This window comes from Prunus avium, chromosome 1 (assembly GCF_965620075.1).
Source record: "Prunus avium chromosome 1, drPruAviu1.hap1.1, whole genome shotgun sequence".
NCBI lineage: Eukaryota > Viridiplantae > Streptophyta > Magnoliopsida > Rosales > Rosaceae > Prunus > Prunus avium.
In genome coordinates this window covers 6,684,593-6,706,590 of record NC_142284.1, presented here as the reverse complement: position 1 = coordinate 6,706,590, position 21,998 = coordinate 6,684,593, and the positions used below count along the sequence as shown (strand labels likewise).

General features: G+C 37.3%; 3 protein-coding genes and 1 pseudogene across 4 annotated transcripts; 3 read left to right on the top strand and 1 right to left on the bottom strand.

The window, feature by feature from the left end:
• Window positions 1-3,663: 3,663 nt before the first annotated feature.
• Window positions 3,664-11,618, top strand: VIN3 (Fibronectin type III domain-containing protein). The gene is made up of 5 exons (XM_021954331.2): window positions 3,664-4,043; window positions 4,200-4,286; window positions 5,469-6,147; window positions 9,482-9,801; window positions 10,109-11,618. Exons 2-5 carry the CDS (start codon window positions 4,262-4,264, stop codon window positions 11,299-11,301), a joined length of 2,217 nt encoding a protein of 738 aa, XP_021810023.1. The 5' UTR covers window positions 3,664-4,043; window positions 4,200-4,261; the 3' UTR covers window positions 11,302-11,618.
• Window positions 11,619-11,726: 108 nt separating this feature from the next.
• LOC110753433 (pentatricopeptide repeat-containing protein At5g66520 pseudogene) lies at window positions 11,727-15,415 on the top strand (annotated as a pseudogene). The gene is made up of 2 exons (XR_015831103.1): window positions 11,727-12,180; window positions 13,264-15,415. The product of XR_015831103.1 is annotated as a pentatricopeptide repeat-containing protein At5g66520 pseudogene (transcript).
• A 160-nt stretch (window positions 15,416-15,575) lies between these two features.
• On the top strand, window positions 15,576-16,650 carry LOC110753434 (ribulose bisphosphate carboxylase small subunit, chloroplastic). Its single transcript, XM_088246478.1, has 3 exons — window positions 15,576-15,871; window positions 15,957-16,088; window positions 16,181-16,650. Exons 1-3 carry the CDS (start codon window positions 15,725-15,727, stop codon window positions 16,424-16,426), a joined length of 525 nt encoding a protein of 174 aa, XP_088102604.1. The 5' UTR covers window positions 15,576-15,724; the 3' UTR covers window positions 16,427-16,650.
• Window positions 16,651-17,479: 829 nt separating this feature from the next.
• On the bottom strand, window positions 17,480-20,283 carry LOC110753435 (U4/U6.U5 small nuclear ribonucleoprotein). Its single transcript, XM_088246477.1, has 2 exons — window positions 19,562-20,283; window positions 17,480-17,746 (listed from the first exon to the last, which is right to left on the bottom strand). The coding sequence occupies exon 1, from the start codon at window positions 20,196-20,198 to the stop codon at window positions 19,569-19,571; it is 630 nt and encodes a 209-aa protein (XP_088102603.1). The 5' UTR covers window positions 20,199-20,283; the 3' UTR covers window positions 17,480-17,746; window positions 19,562-19,568.
• Window positions 20,284-21,998: the final 1,715 nt, after the last annotated feature.

Sequence of the window (21,998 nt, the reverse complement as noted above, 5' to 3'; positions counted from 1 at the left end):
AATATCAAACGATTTTCCATTGTTCTTTGTGTAGCCCGTTCTATGTCGTAAGTTTTTTTTTTTTTTTTTTCTTTCTGGATATTCATAACTTCAAGACCTTGTGATGTTCTTGGAAAAAGGAGGTACGTTTTAATCACATCCAGCCCTGATAGGAATCCATATATAAGTTGACTTCGTCAACTTAATTAGTTGGCACTATGGTTGGTTTGTTAAACATCAGTTAGGCTAGGGTTAGTTGAGGGTTTGTTGGATTAGCACTATATTAGTCAAGAGAGTTTGTATTGTAAGGTTTGTTGAGGGAAAATATTGTATTCTATCAAGCCCAGCTAATATGACGATCTTAGGGTCAATGTGGTGTTTGATTAGCTGCCTTCGAAGTTGAAACAAGAAGTTTGACAATGTGACCTTGAGCGGAGTTATTTACTCTAACACCTCTTGAGTTTGGTGTTTTCACAAAACTCCTTTAGGTTTCAGAAATTACACAAATACCTACTAAGGTTTCAAATTGTTTTCACAAAACTCCTTTCGTTAATTTTGCACCTAAAAATTATTGGCAACATCAAAAAATTGCTTCAAATGACAATATTAATTAACCTCATATATTAGATTGCACATACACTGTTGAGGTCTAATCGTTGAATTAATGTTGTCATTTGAAGAAATATTTTTAATAATATCAGCAAATTTTCGAAGGATAATGAAAGAAAAGAGTTTTGTGAAAACATTTTGAAGCTTCGGGGAGGGAGTGTTAGTGTAATTTGCGAAACTTGAAGGGGTTTTGTGAAAGCACCACAAACTTCAAAGCATGTTAGTGTTAATAACTCGCTTAAGCCTTCAAGCAAATACGTTGACCAAGATAACTTTTTGGAAAAAAAAAGTATTTTTTAATGAAACAAAGAAAATAATAAAACAAATTTTAACTGCCATATAATTAAAAAGAGAAATTTGAAAGGAAGAAAAAGAAAATGTTGGGAAATCCTATGTAATTTCAACCAAAAAAAAAGAGAGAGAAGATAAATCATGCAAAAACTACCATAATGGCTTAGGCGAGTCACGAGTCACGACCGAGACCGTCCTTGCCCTCAAAAGCAAAACATGTTTACGTGCCGTGAACTTCCATGACTTAAGCGAAGACGACACTATATTCAATCTTATCCATTGCTGTTAAATCAACTCTAAATATAGCATCATCTGTCACCATTCAATACCACCAATAATTACCATATATAAATAATAAAAAACCCCCTCTCTCCATCTTCTCCTTTTCCCCTACAGCATGTGTATATAGTTCATATCAATGTCAGCAGATACTTCTTGCAATTAATGTAGGTAAACAATGATTGCAACAGAAGTACTAAGCTCGCGAAATCTATTCTTAAATTGAGCTCATGCTTCATACTGCTTATGCAAATGTTGAAATGGCTTTAGCGTTTCTCACAGTATTTGGCAGAAAAATTTTAAGTCATAAAAGTGCTTTCTAGGGAAAGTCATTTATTACTGCTTTTGTAGGAAGCAATTATGCTTATTTGAATAACATCGGAATTTTTATTAAATATCCAAACATGGAAAAAATACTTGGAAGCGATTCCTGGAGAAGCAAAGCTTTTATTATTCAAATACATGTACTTGTTCAAGAAGCACTTTATATTTTGATGAAAGTTATGACATTCTAAACTATTGAACTTTTTATTATTCAAATACATGTACTTGTTCAAGAAGCACTTTATATTTTGATGAAAGTTATGACATTCTAAACTATTGAACTTTTGTAAAAAAAAAAAATTATGTGCACAGGGACTTAGATCTAATTTTTATGGTTTTCTTGGTCTTCTAGTAATAAAGGAACTAATACTCAAACCAGTCAATGCCAAAGACTTAGTGTCATATTTGACGAAATAAATGTGGTATATCAGGAAACACATAATCTTGAATGCAATAGCGAAAGTTCAATTACGTAAGTTACAAGTCCACTTTGTAATCACGAAACACATCAGAAAATAGCATGCCATTAAATAAGAGATGCTTAGAATTAATAAGGGTAAAATAGAGCGAAATTTGATTGGTACCAACCATTGCTAAACTAGGGTTGGCATGGGGAGCACTATCATAGATTTACTGTACAATTTTATATGTTAGCGAACAAACTGTCAAACTTTAAGAAATGATGCATAACCAACCCCACCCTTTGCCTTATCTGACACTTATATCATATATGTGGGGGCACTCCTTATGCATTGACAACTCCATCCCCCTTGTCTTTCTTCTCATTCTATTCAACTGGCTTATTGGCACACAACAGAATCAATCTGAGTTTTTCAGTGTTACTTCGGAATTGACAATTATAGCCCTCTTTGGGTCCTCCCTCAATCCATCCGAAGAAGGAAGACAATATTTGGTTCCTTGTTCGTAAGGACATTTCATCCTTACAACTTTATGTAGCCTAACAACATAATTACACATGTCGAATTACGAGCCTTTACCCCTACAAGCAAGGTCCAAGGTTCGATTCCCCTTTTCGCCCGCTATCGCTTATATTATTAAAAAAAAATACTTGCATTTATTAGCTCAACAACCAAGCATCCATTCAAATGTTATGGTGTAATTCTATAATAGATCTTTAAGGATCTATCATTTATCAGTGTATCTACTCGAAGAGGAAAGTTGATTGGTGCAGATCTGTTATCTTTTGGTGCTTACGGACAGTGGGTTGGCTTTGTAACAACAAGGTTGCAATTTGGCATATTTAGTTTCTTTATTTTTGGAGTAAGTCTCATAAACTCTCTTTGGGTTTTATGTGTAATTTTCATCTCTCATTTGTGAGAGTTTTTAATTGTATTGTTCTGGCTTGGTTTTTTCAAGCTTTATTTCTGTTTAATTATTCTAAGTTTGCAATCTTGGGATGCCTATGCCAGAGTTTCATTGGTCATGCATGATCGTTAATGGATGTGCGCACCAAATTATCTTAATGTTGGTGTTAGATTTCTCTGTAATTTAATGGCCATTTGTGGCTAGTTTATATTGACCGATTTTGGCTAGTTTTTTTTTTTCCCGTTGAATTTTAAATGCAATCACAATTATAAAAAAAAAAAATGATACGTGTAACAAATATTATTTGTGATAAGGATGAGAATGTTGTGATTAGTTAGGATCCACCTATTGTACAAAAAAATTTACAGTTTTCTCGGTTGCTCTTTCACTTTATGCTCGTTCTCCCCATATTAATTTAGTTTGTTATTGTGTTTGGTCATCAGAGAAGATTTACCCATATTTGGCACCATTATTGCTTTGTACTTCTTTCCATAAGAAATTATTATAGACAACTCTGAAAAAAAATAATCAATATTAACACATCACACGTTGTCACATTTCGATGGTCTTCTTTGACATATGAAAACTCAAAAACTATTAACGAGGTCTCGCCTAGTGAAAAAATGTCTTAACTTACACACTAGTTGTCTCATGTTCAAACCCCCATGACACCTTAGTAGTGTGTGTATGAGAAACCCCCCTCCTCTTGACTCAAATACTCATCAAATAATAAATCACAACTAAAAAAAGAAAAAAAGAAAAAGGGTAGTACAGTAATTTAGTATTTCACAATAATAAAATCAATAAATAGTGAACCCACAAAAATAAGGAAAATTAAGGCCCAAGTAATTAAGCAAAGGTAACGCTTGAGTGAGTCAGTCAGTGAGTGAGTGAGAGAGAGAGGAGAGAGGTGAAAAAGAAGATGACATGCAGCCGCTTTTGCGCTTGTCGTAGCCTCAATTCATGGTCATAGCCTCTCTACTCTCTCTCTTAAATTTTGATGGGGATTTGATACTTTTTCCCATCTCTTTCTCTCTCAATTTCTCTCACTAAACTCCCTCTGTCCCTCTCTTAACAATTGGAGGAAGAAGAAGAAGCAGCAGATTATGAGCCCTCTTTGAATCTCCTTTCACTGCATCTTCGGGTCCTGAAAGGAACAGAGATAAAAGGAAAGAGAGAGATTGAAGTCATGGATTCGTGGGCTGTGTGGCAGAATTTCAAGCGTCTTTTTCTTGGTAGTTGTTATTCTATTCCCTCTCATTCTCTCTCTTCATTCATAATCCCTTTTGTTTCTCTGTCTTTCTTTTTGGGGTTTTTCTTCTTTTACTATTTTTGTTCCTATGTGATGTGGTGGTCTCTGGGTGTGTCCTAATTGTTTCTCTGATTTCCAGGTTCACAAAAGTTGGGCTCTTTGTGGTAATGTGGAGGCTGGACTGCTTGTTATTCAATAACTATGGCCACGGATTCTTCATCTGATGGTACCCTTTTGTTCTTTTAATCTTCTATTTTCATTTTTATGCTCAAATTGTTTCTGGGTTTTCATTCTTAATGGTTGTGGATGTTTGGTTTTGATAATTCTCTTGATTGGGCAATAAAGTTTGACTCTTTTGCTGGATTTGGAATATGCATGGTAGTCAGCTTGAAGGAAAATTGTGGGTTTTTTTTCTTCCCGTATTTAGTGTTTTCTGGTTTTGATTCGAGCTTATGGGTTCTAATAGGTATTGATGAATATTGATGGTCTTGTAGCTTCTAGATTGATGTTTGATTTTAGATCATCTCCCGTGTGATGGTATTCAGCATTTCAGAGCTAAATTGTGAAGGGTAGATTTCTGAGTTGTTCAGCTGCTATTAATCAGATATAATGAAGTGGTCTCTTTTTCACTGCATAATATTATCTCCTTGCATTATTTAGGAGAAGTAAGCTTGTAATTTTATTTTTTTGGTAGTAGTATATGCTCATGACTACGCTACCTTATCAAATAAGTCATGTGTAAGCTCTTAAGAAAATGCAGAGCCAAGGGAATTCCAAAGTCAACTGAGTTTGTGTTTAGTTCCAGGATTCATGTGGGCTTGATGGATCTTACCCAATTATGTGTGACCGTCCCATGCAATTCTTATTATATTTGGTGTAGTTAGGCTGTCTTGTAAATGAAAGTCAACCATTTTCCAAATGATGTTAGTATTGCGTACACTTTGTTTAATTTAATACTAAGTTTACTCCACGACTAAAATTCAAAATTGGACCGGGATTCTGATGAGTCTCCATGACTAAAATTAAAGTTTGGACTGGGATTCCTAATGAGTCTCTGAAGTGGCAGGTAATGGAGATTAGTTGACAGTTTTGTAAGGGTGCATGTTAGTTGTTTTGGGATTTGTGCTACTACTCATATAATGTTTTTGTTCCTTATTGTTGACATGTCATGCTTATGGTTATATGGATTCAAAGTGATGATCCTAATTGAAAAAAGATGCAGAAGAGGAATTTTGATTCAATGTATGGTGTTTCTGGAGAAAATCTTTTTGTTTCATTGTCCATATCCCTCTCTAAATATATTTACCCTTCTTTTAGGAATTTTTCAGAGATCTATGTTTTTCTTTCCTCAGTTCTACTCTTCTACTTTTGATATACTGAAATACATATTCATTCATCTTGGTTACAGGACTTGCACTTGATCAGTCAAAAAGCAGTAAGTTAAGTGTGGAGAAAAAGAGAGAGCTTGTATATGAAATATCAAAGTGGTCACACGGTGCCTGTGAATTGCTACAGTCATGGAGCCGTCAGGAGATTTTACAGATCCTATGTGCAGAAATGGGGAAAGAAAGGAAATATACTGGCTTGACCAAAGTGAAAATAATAGAGCACCTTCTGAAAGTTGTGTCTGAAAGGAAACCAGGGGGAAATGAGGTTTCTACAGACCTTAAACCACAATCATCTGATGCACCTGGCCAAAGAACTGCCAAAAGGCAGAGGAAAACTGAGAATCCATCTCGACTACCTGTTCCAGAAAACAGTATTTCAATCAATAGTAGTGGGAGTGACTTAGCTAATACTACGTTCTGCAAAAACTCAGCTTGCAGAGCTACCTTAAATCGAGAAGGTGCATTTTGCAAGAGGTGTTCATGTTGCATCTGCTATCAGTTTGATGACAACAAGGACCCGAGCCTTTGGTTGGTTTGCAGCTCGGAGCCGCCATTCCAGGGTAATTCGTGTGGCATGTCGTGCCACCTTGAGTGCGCTTTAAAACGTGAAAGTTGTGGTATTGGCAAAGAGGGAAGACGCAGGGGACTTGATGGGAGCTTTTACTGTGTATCTTGCGGCAAAGTGAATGATTTGCTCGGGTAAATATTTGCACATATTAACTCTGTTTTTTATCTTCTTTTATTTTTTATTTTATGGTCACTCTATATTTCACAAAATTTTATGGACAATTCTGTAGAATCGTCATGGCTTTCATTTTTCTTTTTTTAAGTTTATCCTATGCCCCCCAGTTTTTTTTTTTTAAATTTATTGCACAATGGACATATTGCTAATTTTAATCAGAATTTATGATTTTATATTTATTTTATTGCACTATCTTAAGATGAAAAATGCGTAATAACTTATTTTGTGGGCTTAGTTTCTTACTACAGTGGTTGTATGATAATTTACATGATTAAATAATTTGTTTCATTATTGTACCATATTACTTTTTTCTGCAAATTCGTAGACTTCAGATAATGAACTGCAATCTTCTTGAATACTTATGTAGGACTTTAAGTGCGCAATTTAGCATTTAACAATTTATGAGTTTTTACAATTGTTTACAAAGCAGGATTGAGTTCTTCTTTTCTTTTCGTGTTAATCAATTAGTAGTGTTTAACTCTTAAATCTACTAGCCTGTATCAGTTCTAGCTGTTCTTTTGGGTGGCTGTGATGTGACCTTTTATTAATTTGAGTTATTCTTGATTTTATGTGGGCTTATAAAATATGCAATCAAGCTGAATTTTTTCTTTTCTTTTTTATTTATTAGAAAGTAAACATGGGTGACTAACCATCATCTGTAATGCAATTTTCTTAACGGGGACTTCTCTCAGTTGACATGTAGGCATATGCTGAAGAATGTTTGAGCAGGCTTTTGTTTCTCATCTAATGCTTTGTCATTTAGATCTAATAAAAATCAGTCTCGAGAAGATCTTAGCAGACTTGTTGCATAGAATCACATAAACAACACATGCTGGGATAGATTTCCTGGGGTGCTTCTCCCTCTCCTTCTCAAAAGCTATACTGAACTTTCTTGAGAGTATACAAAGCGTACTAGTTTTGTATTTGGTGACTCTGAAGGAGAGATGCATATATAATGGCCCTAGTGCTTATACTTTCTGGAGCGTTTGTCTCCAAACCCTTTGTTCTGTAGAAACATGAAGCTCATGGCTGTTGCTTAAATCATAGATATCTTTATTCCAGTTTTAGAATAAAGTAAAATAAATTTGAAGCCTATATGACCTCTAATTCTGTATTTTCACCTATTGGATGTACTCTTTTTTTATTGACTAAACTACTTTCACTTAAGTAGGCTTCAAAAAAAGTGCCAGTTGTATTTCTTTATAAAGTATAGTTGGTTAATGTTTGACACCAAGCCTTATTCTTTTGGAGCTGTGTCTTTCTTACAACAAGGTTAAGGGGTATTATCTGGATAACAGTCATCATAATCACTGTTACCCATAAAATGACAGAGTGGATATAATAACTTTAGAGCCTTACACAGAAGCTTTCTGCATGCTCCCAATTTAATGCACGAGATAGCATTAGACATTTTTCCTTCAAGTTGTAACATTTCATGAAACCTGCCAAACACACCTATGAGTCTATGAATGATTGATTTGATGAGTCGTATTGAGTTGTTAAGATTCTTTGAAATCAGATTGTGAAGTGGGCAGCATTGTGCTACAGTTTGATATTGAAGTTTTTCCTGACATCGTAACTTTTAGAGCTTGATTACATTCTTCTATTGAAAAAGAATGTTTTGGTTCTTTTGAAACTGTAGTTTGGTTATTTTGATGCTAATGCCAAAAGGTTGATACATACATATATATTGACAGACATACATATGTACATGTTCATGTATATATGTTAATATTATATCAACTCCATCATTGCAGAGTTGATACTGTTGCTAGTTGTCAAAAAAGCTCTCTCTTTCTCTCATTGATAAATAGTGTCGGAAGATATTGACTGATTTATGATTGCTTGATTGTTGTCTATTCTATTTTCATTACCTACAATTAAGCTGATTTGAACTGATTAGATTGATTGCTCGTAATTAGGCTATCACTAGAGTTGACGTAGGTTGATTACTTTTTTTTTTTTTGATTAAGTAGGTTGATTACTTTTAATTAGGCTATAGTTTGAATTTATTTTCTAGTTTGCACTTTTGTTCTTGTATAAATTCCTCCAAGATGGAGAAGACTAATAAACAAGAAAAAGGGATTTTCCTCTATTTTCCAACATGGTATCAAAGTAAGTTTCTAGAGGGTAGATTTTGGCTCTTACACTACTTAATCTAGATAAAAGTGCAGAGCCGGTGTTTCCCTACCCTTCTACATCTGCCACCTTGTTTCTTTGTTCTGGGCCTGGGTACTGATATTTGTATCGGCCAATAAATTCGAAGCGTCGGGGCCTTGATATCTCGGCTTGGTACAGATATTTGTTCTGGTGTTATAGATATCTAAAATAAAAGTGAGGATATTTGTTTGAATTTTAGCCAGGGTACCAAACCTGTACCATCCATAACTCGTAATCTCACTGTGAGATTAATTGCAACATATAGAAGAATGATCACTTTCCACTGGTTTGAAGAGTGATCATCGTCATGGCCTTGAAGGACCATTTCAATGTGGAGGACAAGAACTCTCTATTCACTGAGGATTGCTTCTAGTTGGAGCTGCTTGGTCTGGAGATACATCAACGGCTGCTGCTTGGTCTAGACAATTGTCAACTGCTGTGTTTGGTCTGGACTCTGGACAAAATGTCGATTTCTGTGCTTTGTCTGGACAAAATGTCAATCGCTGTGCTTGGTCCAGACATAATGTCGACCGCTGTGCTTGGTCCAGACATAATGTCGACCGCTGTGCTTGGTCGGGGCCAATGTCGATCAGCACTGCTTGGTCTGGCTGGATGTCGACCGCAAAATCTTTAATTGGCACTTGTCAAGCTGGGCATTTGAAATACCCATGCTCCAGCATGAGGGTGCAGGGTTGGGGTTGGTGTTGTTGCTGATTTGAATTGATTAGATTGATTGCTTGTAATTAGGCTGTCACTACATTTTACTTGGCTGATTACTTGTAATTTGGCTGTAGTTTGAATTTATTTCCTAGTATTGCACTTTTGTTCCTGTATAAATTCCTCCAAAACGGAGAAGACTAATAAAAAAGAAAAATGGATTTTCTTCTATTTGTAAGGCATTGTAAGTGGTTGATTAATGAATTTGTTGCCAGTTAATATGATGCAAATAAATGGTTGCTATTTCTTCTCTGCGAATGCTGTTTATAACTAATTACTTCCCAACTGTGCAAAGCATGTAATATCACAACGAAGCATGTAATTATTACTAATTTTCTGTACCAGTTAGCTTAGATATTACTTTTTCCTCGTGTACAACAATCTGATTGGCATTGTGTTCTTGCATGTATTTAGATCCTGGAGGAAACAACTAGTGATGGCAAAGGATACCAGACGAGTGGACATACTGTGCTATCGTATCTTCTTGAGTCATAAGCTTCTCAGAGGGACTGAAAAGTATCAAAAACTTTATGAGATTGTGGATGAAGCTGTGAAGAAGCTTCAAGCTGAAGTGGGTCCATTAACAGGCTTACCATTAAAGATGGGTCGGGGTATTGTTAACAGGCTTTCTTCTGGACCAGAGATTCAGAAACTTTGTGCATTTGCTCTGGAGTCACTGGATTCAATGCTTTCCAATGCAACGTTGCATCCATTGCCCAAGCCTACAAGACAAGGTAATCTAATTCTCTGCAACTGTCACTCCCTAACCACAGTCACTGGACTTACTTGCATTCCACAACTTTGCCGGTCACCATGTGTTGCAAACATACCAACGATGTAATTGTGATAAGTAATTAGTTTCATATGATCTTTTCATTTATGTTATACCAGAGTTGTCTAGTTTCTTCGTTTCTCTCATCACAAAAAATCCATGATGTTATTGTAGATAATGTATCTTATCTTGTTTATTGGTTTCTTCAAACACGTGTTCATCAAGGGATTTAATGGTTGTTTTGTTGTTGTACTCTTTTAAACTTTCAGATCCAAGTTTGATTGCTCCAGACATGGTTAGATTTGAGAATGTCCATGCTACATCCCTCACTGTGGTTTTGGGTTCCGAATATCCTCCCGCAGAAAATATAGCAGGTTACAAGTTATGGCACTGTAAGGCTGATGATATGAATTATCCAGCGGAACCCACGTGCACGCTGTTTGCACCAAAGATGCGGTTTGTTGTGACTGGACTAATTCCAGCTACAGAGTACTGTTTCAAAGTCACTTCGTTTCATGGTACAAGACATTTGGGCGTGTGTGAAGTTCGGCTCTCCACAAGTACTGCTGGAGATGAAGTCCCTAATTGTTCAGTGACAGAGAGAAGTCAGAGCCCGGCTACCAACTGTAGCAGCCTTTCTAATCCTTCTTCAGTGGAAGATGAAACAAATAATGCTATTCCATATGGTGATCAGGCTGATAACCGAGCAGACAATTATCTTACTTATTGCAAGGACACTGACAAAACTGTTTCTGCCAATATATCAAATGATGCTATCAACTGCAATAGCATGGGCGGAGGACCTACAGCAGATGCAATTTCTTTGTTGGACGAGGAACAAGCCAATGGGATGGTTGGCTCTGTATCTAATTCGGATGTCCTAACACGTGAGTGCAAGCAATCACCAGAGGGCCAAATTATCGAAGACATCAGCACTGATAATGGATCAAATTCCCCTGTTCGAACTGGAATGGAATGTGTACCATTTGTTGGTAGCTCCGAGGCTGGCTTGCCAATCACTCCTTGCAAAATCGAAACACTCAAAGATGGGCTAGGAAGGAATGAAAAATCCAATTCCAGTAGCAAGGATTTAAAAAATGGGACTGGGAAAGAAGAGGAACCCCAAGATGGCAGCACATCAAAGAAGAGAAGTGGGGAAAGGCAAGATGAGGAGTGTGTGGCAAATGGTGTTTCAAATAGGGACTTTGAGTATTATGTGAAGGTTATCAGATGGTTAGAGTGTGAGGGACATATCGAGCAGAACTTCCGGCAGAAATTTCTGACTTGGTATAGTTTGAGAGCTACCCCTCAGGAGGTAAGGATTGTGAGAGTGTTTGTAGATACCTTTATTGAAGATCCTGCATCTCTTGCAGGGCAACTTGTTGACACCTTTTCCGAAAGTATTTCATGTAAGAAATCATCTGTTGTGCCAAATGGGTTCTGCATGAAGCTTTGGCATTGATTATCCTCTGTTAGGGTTGTTGGTATAAGTTATTAAGAGTGCCTGCAGCAGCAATTCAATTGGATCTCCTGGCAATGTCATTATAGTCCATCATCAATTATATTACCATCCTCATTTGCCATTCTTATGATGTAAAAATGCTAGATTTCATTTCTTATTTAAATCCAGTTTCGGCTTCATTCATGGATATGCTGTTTCTGCTAGCAATTTTTTCAGCAATAAAATAGCAGTTGTATCTATCAATATGTATGCTCTTGGACCATCAATGATGATTGGTTGACTGTTTATTTTAATAATAGATTGTCTATTCTATTAAATATTGAGTTTCTCATCAAGGAGCTTGTTAGCTCGAGTGGTTAAAAATAATTATATTTGCACAAGAGGTCTTGTGTTCGATTCATCATTCACGCACCCATTAACATGTAGAAGTTCTTGTGTCTGCCTATTTTATACACGGTAGAAACATAGTGGAGTTGTGTTGGACCAAAATACAAGGTGTCATGTTATTTTATGTGTAGTATTCAAGAATTTCTCGTTGAGGTGGGTAGATTTTCCGGCAACTCTTTTTCTTTTTGAGTTTTTTTTTCCGTGTCAGGACTCTTTTCTCCTCTCTCTATATCCTCTCTCTCCCAACCGTTTTATGGCAAAAATTTGAAACTCTCTCTCTCCATCTTTTTCCCATCCCGCCTTTTTTTTCTCTCGTGCTCTTACCCCGAAGTCTTCAAAGTCCAAACCCCCACTCTCATATTTGTGCCGCCTCAGTCAAAGATGAATTTCTTTCCTTTACACCGAAACCGGTCAGGGCTGAGCTCGAACTCCTCTTAGAGCCCTCTCCTTTGACAAGAGCTATACTCCTCTCACTCCTCCATTCGGCATCAGGTATGTATGCGTTTATTTTAATTGGTTTGTTTATTTTGTTCCAACAAACATGTTTCCAATTGGGTAATACAAAATTCTGGACTCTTTTATTTGTTCTGTTGAAGGGTTTATACCATTTGGGTTTTGCAGAAATTTTACTGAAAAAAAATAAATAACAAACTTCGATTCTTATTGGGTATTACAAATATCTGGGTTTGTCTTAGGTTTAATTTGTTGAATGGTTTTATTGGTTTCAAGGATTATTTGTTCAATGGGTTTTACAAAGAATTTACTGACAAAGGGAACATGGTGATTATTACTGACATCCATGGTTTTTGAAGGATTTTCTCGTTCATTTAAAACCCATTAGGTGTGTGCTCTGATTTGCCCATGTTCATTTATTTTGTTTAATTTTTCTGGGTTTAGGGTTAGCAAAAACGAAAAACAAGCAAGGAAGAAAAAGAAATTTACGACATCGGATTATTTTTTTATAATTGAAATAAAAATATTCAATATTTTCAGTACTCTGTCACTACAACTAGTAGTCAAATAATTGTTTATAAGAGCATCTCCAAGGGAGATGTCAAATACCAAACATCAAATTTAAATTTGATGGCTGATGTGGCAATTTGATATTTACACAGTTTTACACTCCACCCGATATGTCAAATAAATAATTATTGTAACCGTCAAATTATTCAAGATAAAGAAGAAAAAAAATAAAAAAGGAAAATAATAAATGAAAGTAGCAGCCAACTGTCTTTAAAAAATAATAAAATATTCATTTGACATCTTGCTTTTGGTATGTCAAAAATAACAGCTGAACCTCCAACCTTCATTCCACATCAGCTTTGACAATTCGGTTGGAGTGATGTGAGATATTATTTCTAGCCGTTAAATGTCTATATGGCATTTTTGACATATCGGTTGGAGATGCTCTAATAACACAAAATAGTGGGGCTAGGATAAGGGGTCAAATTCTTTCCAAGGCCAAGCTTTATAATTCACCCTTTAATTATCCCATCCTTTCTCTTTCTCTCTTCTTTTGCAGCGTAAAATTCATTTGTTATTTTGTGGCATACTAAATATTTATTATATCTACAGTGACAGGTCTTGGATTTGATTATGTTTGAGTGTAACACAGCTAATCACTTTCCCCACAAAGTCTGATAAAAAGGCTTTACTTGCAGAAATTATTGTATGGTACTGTAGTATAGTCACGTGATATAATATGGGTGGACGACACGGTTGATATTTCCCACTTTTAGAGTATAGTATCACAAAATATCCATGTGTATTATAATACGTGAACGAGTTATATCATGTGGACCTACTATGCTACAACACTATAGCAGCTTGTTTGTCAACTTCAAAGTGTAGTCCACCACATGAGCAGCAGAGTCTTCTCTAAGTCAGTCACAGGCCCTCCGTATCTTCTCCTACTACAAAGATGTTCAAGCTTGAACGAACTTAAACAAATCCATGCCCAAATAGTCACCACCGGTCTTGCTCGTTTCACCTTCATTGCCAGCAAGCTCTTAGCCTTCTCTGCACTATCAGAATATGGCAATCTGCACTACGCTGAGACTCTATTATATCAAATTACCAGACCCAACATCTTTGATTGCAATTCCATGATTATGGGTTTCTTGAAACGCTCAGAATCTGAAAAGGGTCTCTCCATTTACACCAAAATGAGAAGGATGGGCACTGAGCCAAATGCTCGTACTTTCACTTTTTTAGTTAAAGCATATGTTGGTGCATCTTTGCTTGGTCAGCTACAAGGTCAGATAATGAAGTTTGGACATGGTTGTGATGTTTATGTTATTAGCTCACTTATTAGTACGTACTGCAAATGTGAAGCTGTGGAATTTGCTCGTAGAGTGTTTGAGGAAAGTTTGGATAAGAATGTGGCTTGTTGGACTAGCCTTATTAGTGGTTATTGTAGTAATGGGTTGGTTCACGAGGCTCGTGATTTGTTTGATACAATGCCAGAGAGAAACGATGTTTCTTATAGCGCAATGGTTTCTGGGTATGTTTGGAATGCTTGTTTCAATGAAGCTATTGACCTGTTTCGTGAATCGAAGAGTCATGTCAGGCTCAAAGAGTCTCTTTTGGTCAGTGTTCTTAATGCTTGCGCGTCCGTGGGCGCATTCAAAGAAGGGAAATGGATTAATTTGTTTTTAAATGAAAACGGTATTGAGTATGGACTTGAGCTTGGTACTGCACTAATAGATTTTTATGCAAAATGTGGATGCATTGAAGATGCACAAGAAGTGTTCAGTATGATGCCTAGTAAAGATGTGACTACTTGGAGTGCTATGATCATGGGATTTGCTATCAATGGTGAGAATGATATGGGGCTTGCACTTTTTGCAGAAATGGAAAAGAAGGGACCTAAACCAAATGCTGTGACATTTGTTGGAGTTCTCACTGCATGCAATCACAAAACTCTGGTAAATGAAGCATGGCGCTTGTTGGGACGCATGAGTAAAGTTTATGGTATTGCTCCAGGGATTGAGCACTATGGGTGCATGGTTGATCTCTTGGCACGCGCCGGACAAGTGAAGGATGCAGAAACATTGATAAGAAGTATGGCAATGAAACCAGACGGAGCGATATGGGGGTCTTTGCTTAATGGCTGCCTGATTCATGGCCATGCTGAGGTAGGGGATAGGGTGGGGAAGCTTCTGATTGAGTTAGAACCTCAACATAGTGGAAGGTATGTTCTTCTGGCCAACATGTATGCCGAAATGGGAAACTGGGAGGATGCGACGAGGGTCAGGAAAATGATGAAGGATAGAGAAGTAGTTACAAGTTCTGCTTGGAGCTTCATCGAGATTGATGGTGTTGTCCATAAATTTGTAGCTAACGATAAGTCTCATTCTCGTTCCAGAAAGATATACAAAACTTTAAACCAACTCAGAAGGGATCTTGAAGGCTTTTCAATTGGTAATTATGCATCATTGCTTTAAAGATGTCTTTATTGGTGTATTGGAAAGATCAAATCCAGAGGCAAGTCTATCCTGTTCTTCCAAAGATGCATCTAGCTGCAGATCTTTACATTGAATGCTGTTGTATTTATTTAGCTCAGAAGCCAGCCTCCATTAGTTGGCTAAAAGGGATTCTCTAAACCTGGATTCGCATCAAAGAACCACATCCAGCAATTTTTGAAGTTTTCTCCAAGCTCCATGAAAAGCCAATGACAGAGATGAGCCATTTCTTCCTATATATTTGATTCCCGCGGTTAGTCTAATGTCTGCAAAATTGGCTAGAAGAAGCTCCCTAGTGGCACCATGAATTGGTGGGGCCCAATCCTCTCTTGGCATGCCAAGTGGATTTTGATTTTTAGTGAGAGGATGGTTAAAGCAGGAATTGAAATACCATTGTACCCACCGTATTCTCAATACCACTTAACCAACCCATGCTGGTACATTTTGTTTTCTTCTCCAACCAACTCCACCACCTTTAGAAGAAGAGCCTTCAACTTTGTGTTTGTGCACGACAAGACTTTGCTGTTTTCTCATATTCGATCAATCATCCTGATAAGCAATAAAGCTTGAAGATGTCTTCTGCAATCTTCAGTGCTCCGCTTGCTGCATCCGGCTACGTTGGCCTGTCAACCCACCCTCCGAAAACTTTCCCGGTTAAAGATTCGATTGGATGGACCAAGAAAACTGTCTCCAATGGTTCAAGAACTCACTGCATGAAGGTAATGTTAAACCTAACAGGTTGTTCTATGATTATATGATCCCAAGTACCCAAGATTCTTATTCTTGGTTTGTTTGATTTTACAGGTATGGAACCCAATCAACAACAAGAAGTTTGAGACTCTGTCCTACCTTCCACCACTCTCTGATGATTCAATTGCAAAGGAGATTGACTACATGCTCAAGAAAGGATGGATCCCTTGCCTCGAATTCGATGAGGTCAGTTTATTTTAAAACTTCTTTTTTCAATCCAAGGGGTATTGGGGGAAGGAGGGATTTGAATTAATGTTTGATTGTTGCAACCATGGAAGATCGGGCATATTTACAGGGCGAATAGCACGATGCCAGGCTACTACGATGGGAGATACTGGACATTGTGGAAGCTGCCCATGTTTGGTTGCACTGACCCGTCTATGGTGCTCAATGAAATCTCCCAGTGCAAAACAGCTTACCCAAATGCTTATATACGCTGTTTGGCATTTGACAACATCAACCAGGGTCAGTGTATGGCCTTTATCATTCAGAAGCCAACCGCCGCCGCCACCACCAACGCTTAAAGTATAAGTTACAGTTTTCCCGGGTTCCTCTGTAGAGCTTTCCCTGAAATCAGCTTTCCATTTTCACGTTGTCGCTGTTTTCCCCTGTAATTTCTGTGGCATGTAGGCATAAGGAGGTTGTAGTTTATCCTGCCCCTGTTTCGGGAAGATAATAAGACACTTTAGTTATAATGTACGCTTTTGTTAATTTGTTTGATCTTTATCCATCAGCCCATGGTTTTCAACTTGCCTTGGTTTTGGTGAGACTAGTAGTTTATAATTCAGAGCTATTTATGCCGACACCTCTAAGAGCTTGTTTGTTTGATAGGGAGGATTAGACTAGGGATTAGACTTGCAAAATATCTATCGCTTGTATTAAAATAAAATAAAATAAAAACTCAAAAGTGTCGGTATAAATAACTTATAATTCACTATGGATTAATGTTGGCAAATGCTGGCCCCACCCCACTAAAAAAGTAACAACTCTCCTGATGATTGGAATATAAAACTAGTGGTATTTGTCTTTTCTCTAAATATTGTATCAAGTCTCATGAGGATTGGATTTTTAAACTAGTGGTATTTCGAGAGATGTCCTATCCTAAATTCAAATTTCTCCTCTCACGTTTGAAGTAGGCAACTTAAAACAAAGATGTCCTATATATGATTCTCTCTCATAAAATCCATGTGGTACTCTCTTATTCTACCGCTACTAGCCTACTAACTTTTCCCACAGAATGAACCGCAGATATGGTATTAAAACTATGACTTATGCACTGCCTTAGAGGAAATTTCAGGATAATTGCAATAAAACTTGTCATGGATTCAACTCAGTACCTTATTAAGTTATTAATTTAACTTTGATCTTGCTTTAAGTTTGTACTAGTTGTCTTGTTTTATATAGTGGGATTTAGCTCAGGGCCTTAAGCCACTATCATTTTGCCACTATTAACAAGGTCAAGAAGGCCAGGAAGGAACTACGTAGATCCTTGAGTTGAGAGATATCAGCACCTTTGTTATCCTCCTTTTCACTTTTCACATTTTCCTTTTATCTTTGTTTTTCTTGAGAGATGCCCATGTTTACAAGTAGCTAGTCCCATTAATGTTGCATTTAACAACTAATACAACTCCGAGGAGGTGAACCAAATGACTAATTTGTTCAAAACTCCGACATAAGAATCAGTCAATCACATGAATCTCATGGGAATCCATCATTGGATGCAAAATACAATGAACTAGAGAAAACCTTACACGGTCTGACTGATTCGGGTCCATCCTGCCGACGGCTTTCAAGTATCCAAGTCTCTCCACATGGTTCATCTCATGCTGGATGACCCTCCTTGTCTGCATGTAAAAGAACCTGATAATTAGAGATATCCGAAACTACAACGAAGAAAACTTTCACATGGTAATACTAATAACTTATCATCCCTGTCATGTACACAACTCAAACGCAAGGTTTTCTGGTCATTTTAAATGATAAATAGCTGAGATAAAACCAAAGGCCAAGTGTAAAAGAAAAATGCATTTTGTAGAATCCTCCAAGCAGCCCATTTTATGTCATGCTTAATCTACACATACAAAAAACCACTAAATTAATCCCCAGAATACACCAACATATCATCTCGCATCTTTCACAGCTTTAAGTCATCGCGTAATAAAGACAAATTCTAACATCTCTAAATCAGGAAAGTCAAAGAATTGAATCACTGAGAAAGATATTGAAGAAATGTCATAATTTCACATCTATGTAACAAAAATTCAAAATCAGAAACGGGAGGCTCATATGAAAAAACTTCCATTGGCAGAACAAACCTATGTTTAAACAATCTAGAGGAGATCAACTTAATTCTTTACACAATTTAACCAGGTAACATACCATTTTGCTAAACAGACAACACATTCAACACCTTTCCAGTTCCATTGTCTCACTACAACACTTTGGGAAACGCTGTGAAAACATGTTTGTTGTATTCATCCCCAATCACTCACATTTTATTTACAATGAAATCACAAATCAAAGCATCTCAGCCCTAACCAAGAAGCAAGAAAAGCTTGACCAGAGAGTACAATAAAAATGATGTGAAACATAAAATTCAATTTGAAGGACCAAAAAAATATGATGAGAAAAATATGTTAAAAGTTAATTCACACATGACAACAAGACACAAATGTTCACTCATGTCAAATTGTACTTCTACTTCACGTATAATGATCATTTTTTTGACACTGAATCTAACATGATCCACGGTTTATAAGAATGACTTAATTAAGGGAGACAGAGAAACAAATCCCTTTTATTAGAAAGTCAGCTAAGCATCCTAAAAAACCTTGAAAAATTGCAGATGACTTCCACAGAAAATGCTATGCAAACTAACAGAACAGAAGCCATCATCTTACATACAAGTAATTTAAAAGCTTGTCAGTAAATATTTAAAATGTAAGATTAAGATAAATGAGAAGAGAAATAGAACTACGCATTAACGAAATTAGGCAATTCCAGAACATATGAACAGTGTTGCATTAACAAAATCAAATCAGAACCCAACTTCAAATGTTAAAGGCTCTTGCCATCGTCTGCACCAAAACTTCACATATACTCTACATCTTCAAGTTTTTTAGATTAGAAACTAGCGAGTACTACCACACAAGATAACCATATGTCAACATTCAACTAGAAACAATTATCACCATGCGGATTAACTAGCTACCTGAGTTTATCCCACAATGTCAAAACTCCAATGCACTTCTTAAGCAGAACAAATCACCATCTGAATACTAGGAACACGACTAACCTACCCTAGAAGGCTAGAACCTACAAAATGGGAACAGTACACAATAACATGGATTTGTTGATGAATAATTTAGGTCAATTGCACCACGAAAATAAAAATAAAAACTTGAAATATAAATATTGTCATTCTAATTACCACAAACAAGAACAAAAGAAAGCATAAACTAGCATATACCACACTCAACAATGTCCAACTTAGTTTGTAAACTCAAAAAAGCAAAGTAAGCACATTCCAAACCCCTAAATCAAAGAGCAAACAAGGGGATTATAAACCCTAAAATATGCCAACACTATCCAACTTATTTAGTAAACTTAAACAGAAAAATAAGCACATTCCAAAACCCAAAGGGATTACAAACCCTAACCAGTAATCTAGCGATTACGCTCAGCAGGCAAAGGCCGATTAAATCCACCGCGGCGATTCATATACTGTCTCGGCTGCCGCTTAGTGACCGCCCTAATGCCGCTCACATCGGCGCCAGGCACGGGCTTCCCTTTCGTCGAGTCAAATCCAGTCGGAATCCCGAATTTCTTCATCATCTCAATCTCGTCCTCGTCCAGGCCTTCATCACCACCGCCATCGCTGCTCTGCTTCTGCTGAGTTTTCTGCTCCTTCGCGATGCCCTCGACGAAGTCAGCCACCGCCGCCTTCTGCCTCTCCCTCTCGTCCTCGGCGGTCGGCTCGCGCCTCTGCCGCTTGCGTGCCTCCGCAGATGGGCTACGGTTGTGGTGGTGGCGCCGCCGGTGGGACCGGTCGTCCGGAGAGCGAGAGCGGGAGACTGAGCGAGTGCGTGAGCGGTACCGGTCCGGCGAGCGCGTGCGGGAGCGGGTGTGGCGGGGTCTGGTGCGCTCCGGTGTACGCGACCTCTTGCTGCGGACGCGGTCCCGGTCCCGGTCCCGATCCCGATCACGGTCGTCTCTGTCCCGGCGTCTTTCTCTGTCTCGATCCCTGTCTCGGTTTCGGTCGCGGTCCCGGTCCCTGTCTCGCTCTCGGTCCCCCATAGTCTCTGAGAGAGTAAATGGGGGGTTTCATGATTTTTGAAGCAGAGGATGCTTTTATCAGGTCGAAGTGAGTTGATTCCAGTGTGAGTGTTTGGATTCAGAGTTATGACCCCAAAAACTTAAATAAATAAATAATGGTACCAATAAATTCAAAAGACAAAAAATTACTTAATCAAATCTCAACGCTACATTTAGGCCTCGTTTGGGAGTGATTCTTGCGATAAATTCAAAAAACAAAAAGTTACTTAATCAAACATTTAGTACTCATTTGAGAGTGATTCTGGCAACACTACATTATTGTTGTGTAATTTTGTAATGTTGTTTGTAATAGTTATTTGGTAAGGGTGGGCAAAGTTGGATTGAATTGGTTTTACATCAAACTACAACAGAACAAATCACAATAGAACGGTTTGGTTTTGAGAAAACTCACTAAGGAAACTAAATCAAATTAATTTTAGACAATTTGGTTCGGACGATTTAGGTGACATGACTCGCTCTGGATTTGTGCCCGTCCGACATCTTATCGATGTTGGACTCACTCATGCCATATTGAAAACAATAAAATCAGTACCTTCAAAGTAAATCCACCCTCAACCATACCCTTACTAAGGCACATGCTTGCTAAGAATATAAAATAGCCAAGTATTCTTACGAGAATCCAAATGTCCAATCTGAAAATCATTTAAAAAGCTCATACCTGTATATAGTACTCTCGATGCACATGCTCAAGAAACCTCAACTTGAAAATAAATCCACATATATATCTATATAAACCAAAACCCCATATTCAAATTTCAAAAACAAACCCAATATCACCATAATCCAAAACCCAAAACCCAAAATCCATATCTTTTATAATTAATAATCTCCGAAATTCCCATATCACATTATAAAAGTTGAAACCAATCCAATAATATATTCCATAACCTTATTAAACCAAAATAACCAATTTCCAAATAATTAATAATTATGCAAGCAATGCCATAATCCCAAAGAACCAATATAAACCAAATAGGGCTCATTAAAACCAAATGTCCACTCACAACAAGTTCAACGCTGCCTAACCTTTGAAAGGGTCCCACCTGTTGAGTACGCGGAGATTGAATACCTACACCGACCTCCAATACGGATGTATTTATAAACAAGTACAAACATATGTTAACCTTAGAAGAGATAAAAATATAAAATTAATCTCAATTACAATATGAATAAATAAACGAATAAGTAACCAAAATCCTTCAACATGCCCAATAGGTGTGGGGTTTTATCACAAAAGGCCTTGGTGTTATTAGCAGTAGAACCATTCATTATATTTTGTATTTTATTTAGTCAAGTTTCCGATGTGGGACTTATATTATTCAACATGCCCCCTCATGTGGGACCATCACATAGTAAGCCACACGTGGAGCCAAGTCCACATCGAAGTCAAACATTCAAGCCCAACACATGAGCACCACGTATTGGATAAAGGTAAATATTCAAGCCCAACATGTGAACAAAACACGTTGGGTAAGGGGTAAGGGTAAATGCCCAATCAATCCACCCGCTATGATAGCATGTTAAATTTAGGGAGACGGGCCAGGGGTCCACTACTAACAACACCGATATTGTCCAACTTAACCACCTACAAAGCCCAGTAGATGTGAGGTTTTATCACAAAAGGTCTCGGTGTTATTAGTAGTAGAACCATTCATTATATTTTGTATTTTATTTAGTCAAGTTTCCGATGTGGGACTCATATTCTTCAACAAATCCTAATTAAATAATGTTTCTCTAGTTGAATTCACATTGGAGTTTTGT

Bases quoted from the DNA above. Each gene is read 5' to 3' on its own strand.
- VIN3 (XM_021954331.2), top strand. From the start codon at position 4,262: ATGGCCACGGATTCTTCATCTGATG. The intron at 4,287-5,468 runs GTACCCTTTTGT...TCTTGGTTACAG, and splicing joins CACGGATTCTTCATCTGATG to GACTTGCACTTGATCAGTCA. The intron at 6,148-9,481 runs GTAAATATTTGC...GCATGTATTTAG, and splicing joins AAAGTGAATGATTTGCTCGG to ATCCTGGAGGAAACAACTAG.
- LOC110753434 (XM_088246478.1), top strand. From the start codon at position 15,725: ATGTCTTCTGCAATCTTCAGTGCTCCGCTTGCTGCATCCGGCTACGTT. The intron at 15,872-15,956 runs GTAATGTTAAAC...TTGATTTTACAG, and splicing joins CAAGAACTCACTGCATGAAG to GTATGGAACCCAATCAACAA. The intron at 16,089-16,180 runs GTCAGTTTATTT...CAACCATGGAAG, and splicing joins CTTGCCTCGAATTCGATGAG to ATCGGGCATATTTACAGGGC.
- LOC110753435 (XM_088246477.1), bottom strand. From the start codon at position 20,198: ATGGGGGACCGAGAGCGAGACAGGGACCGGGACCGCGACCGAAACCGA.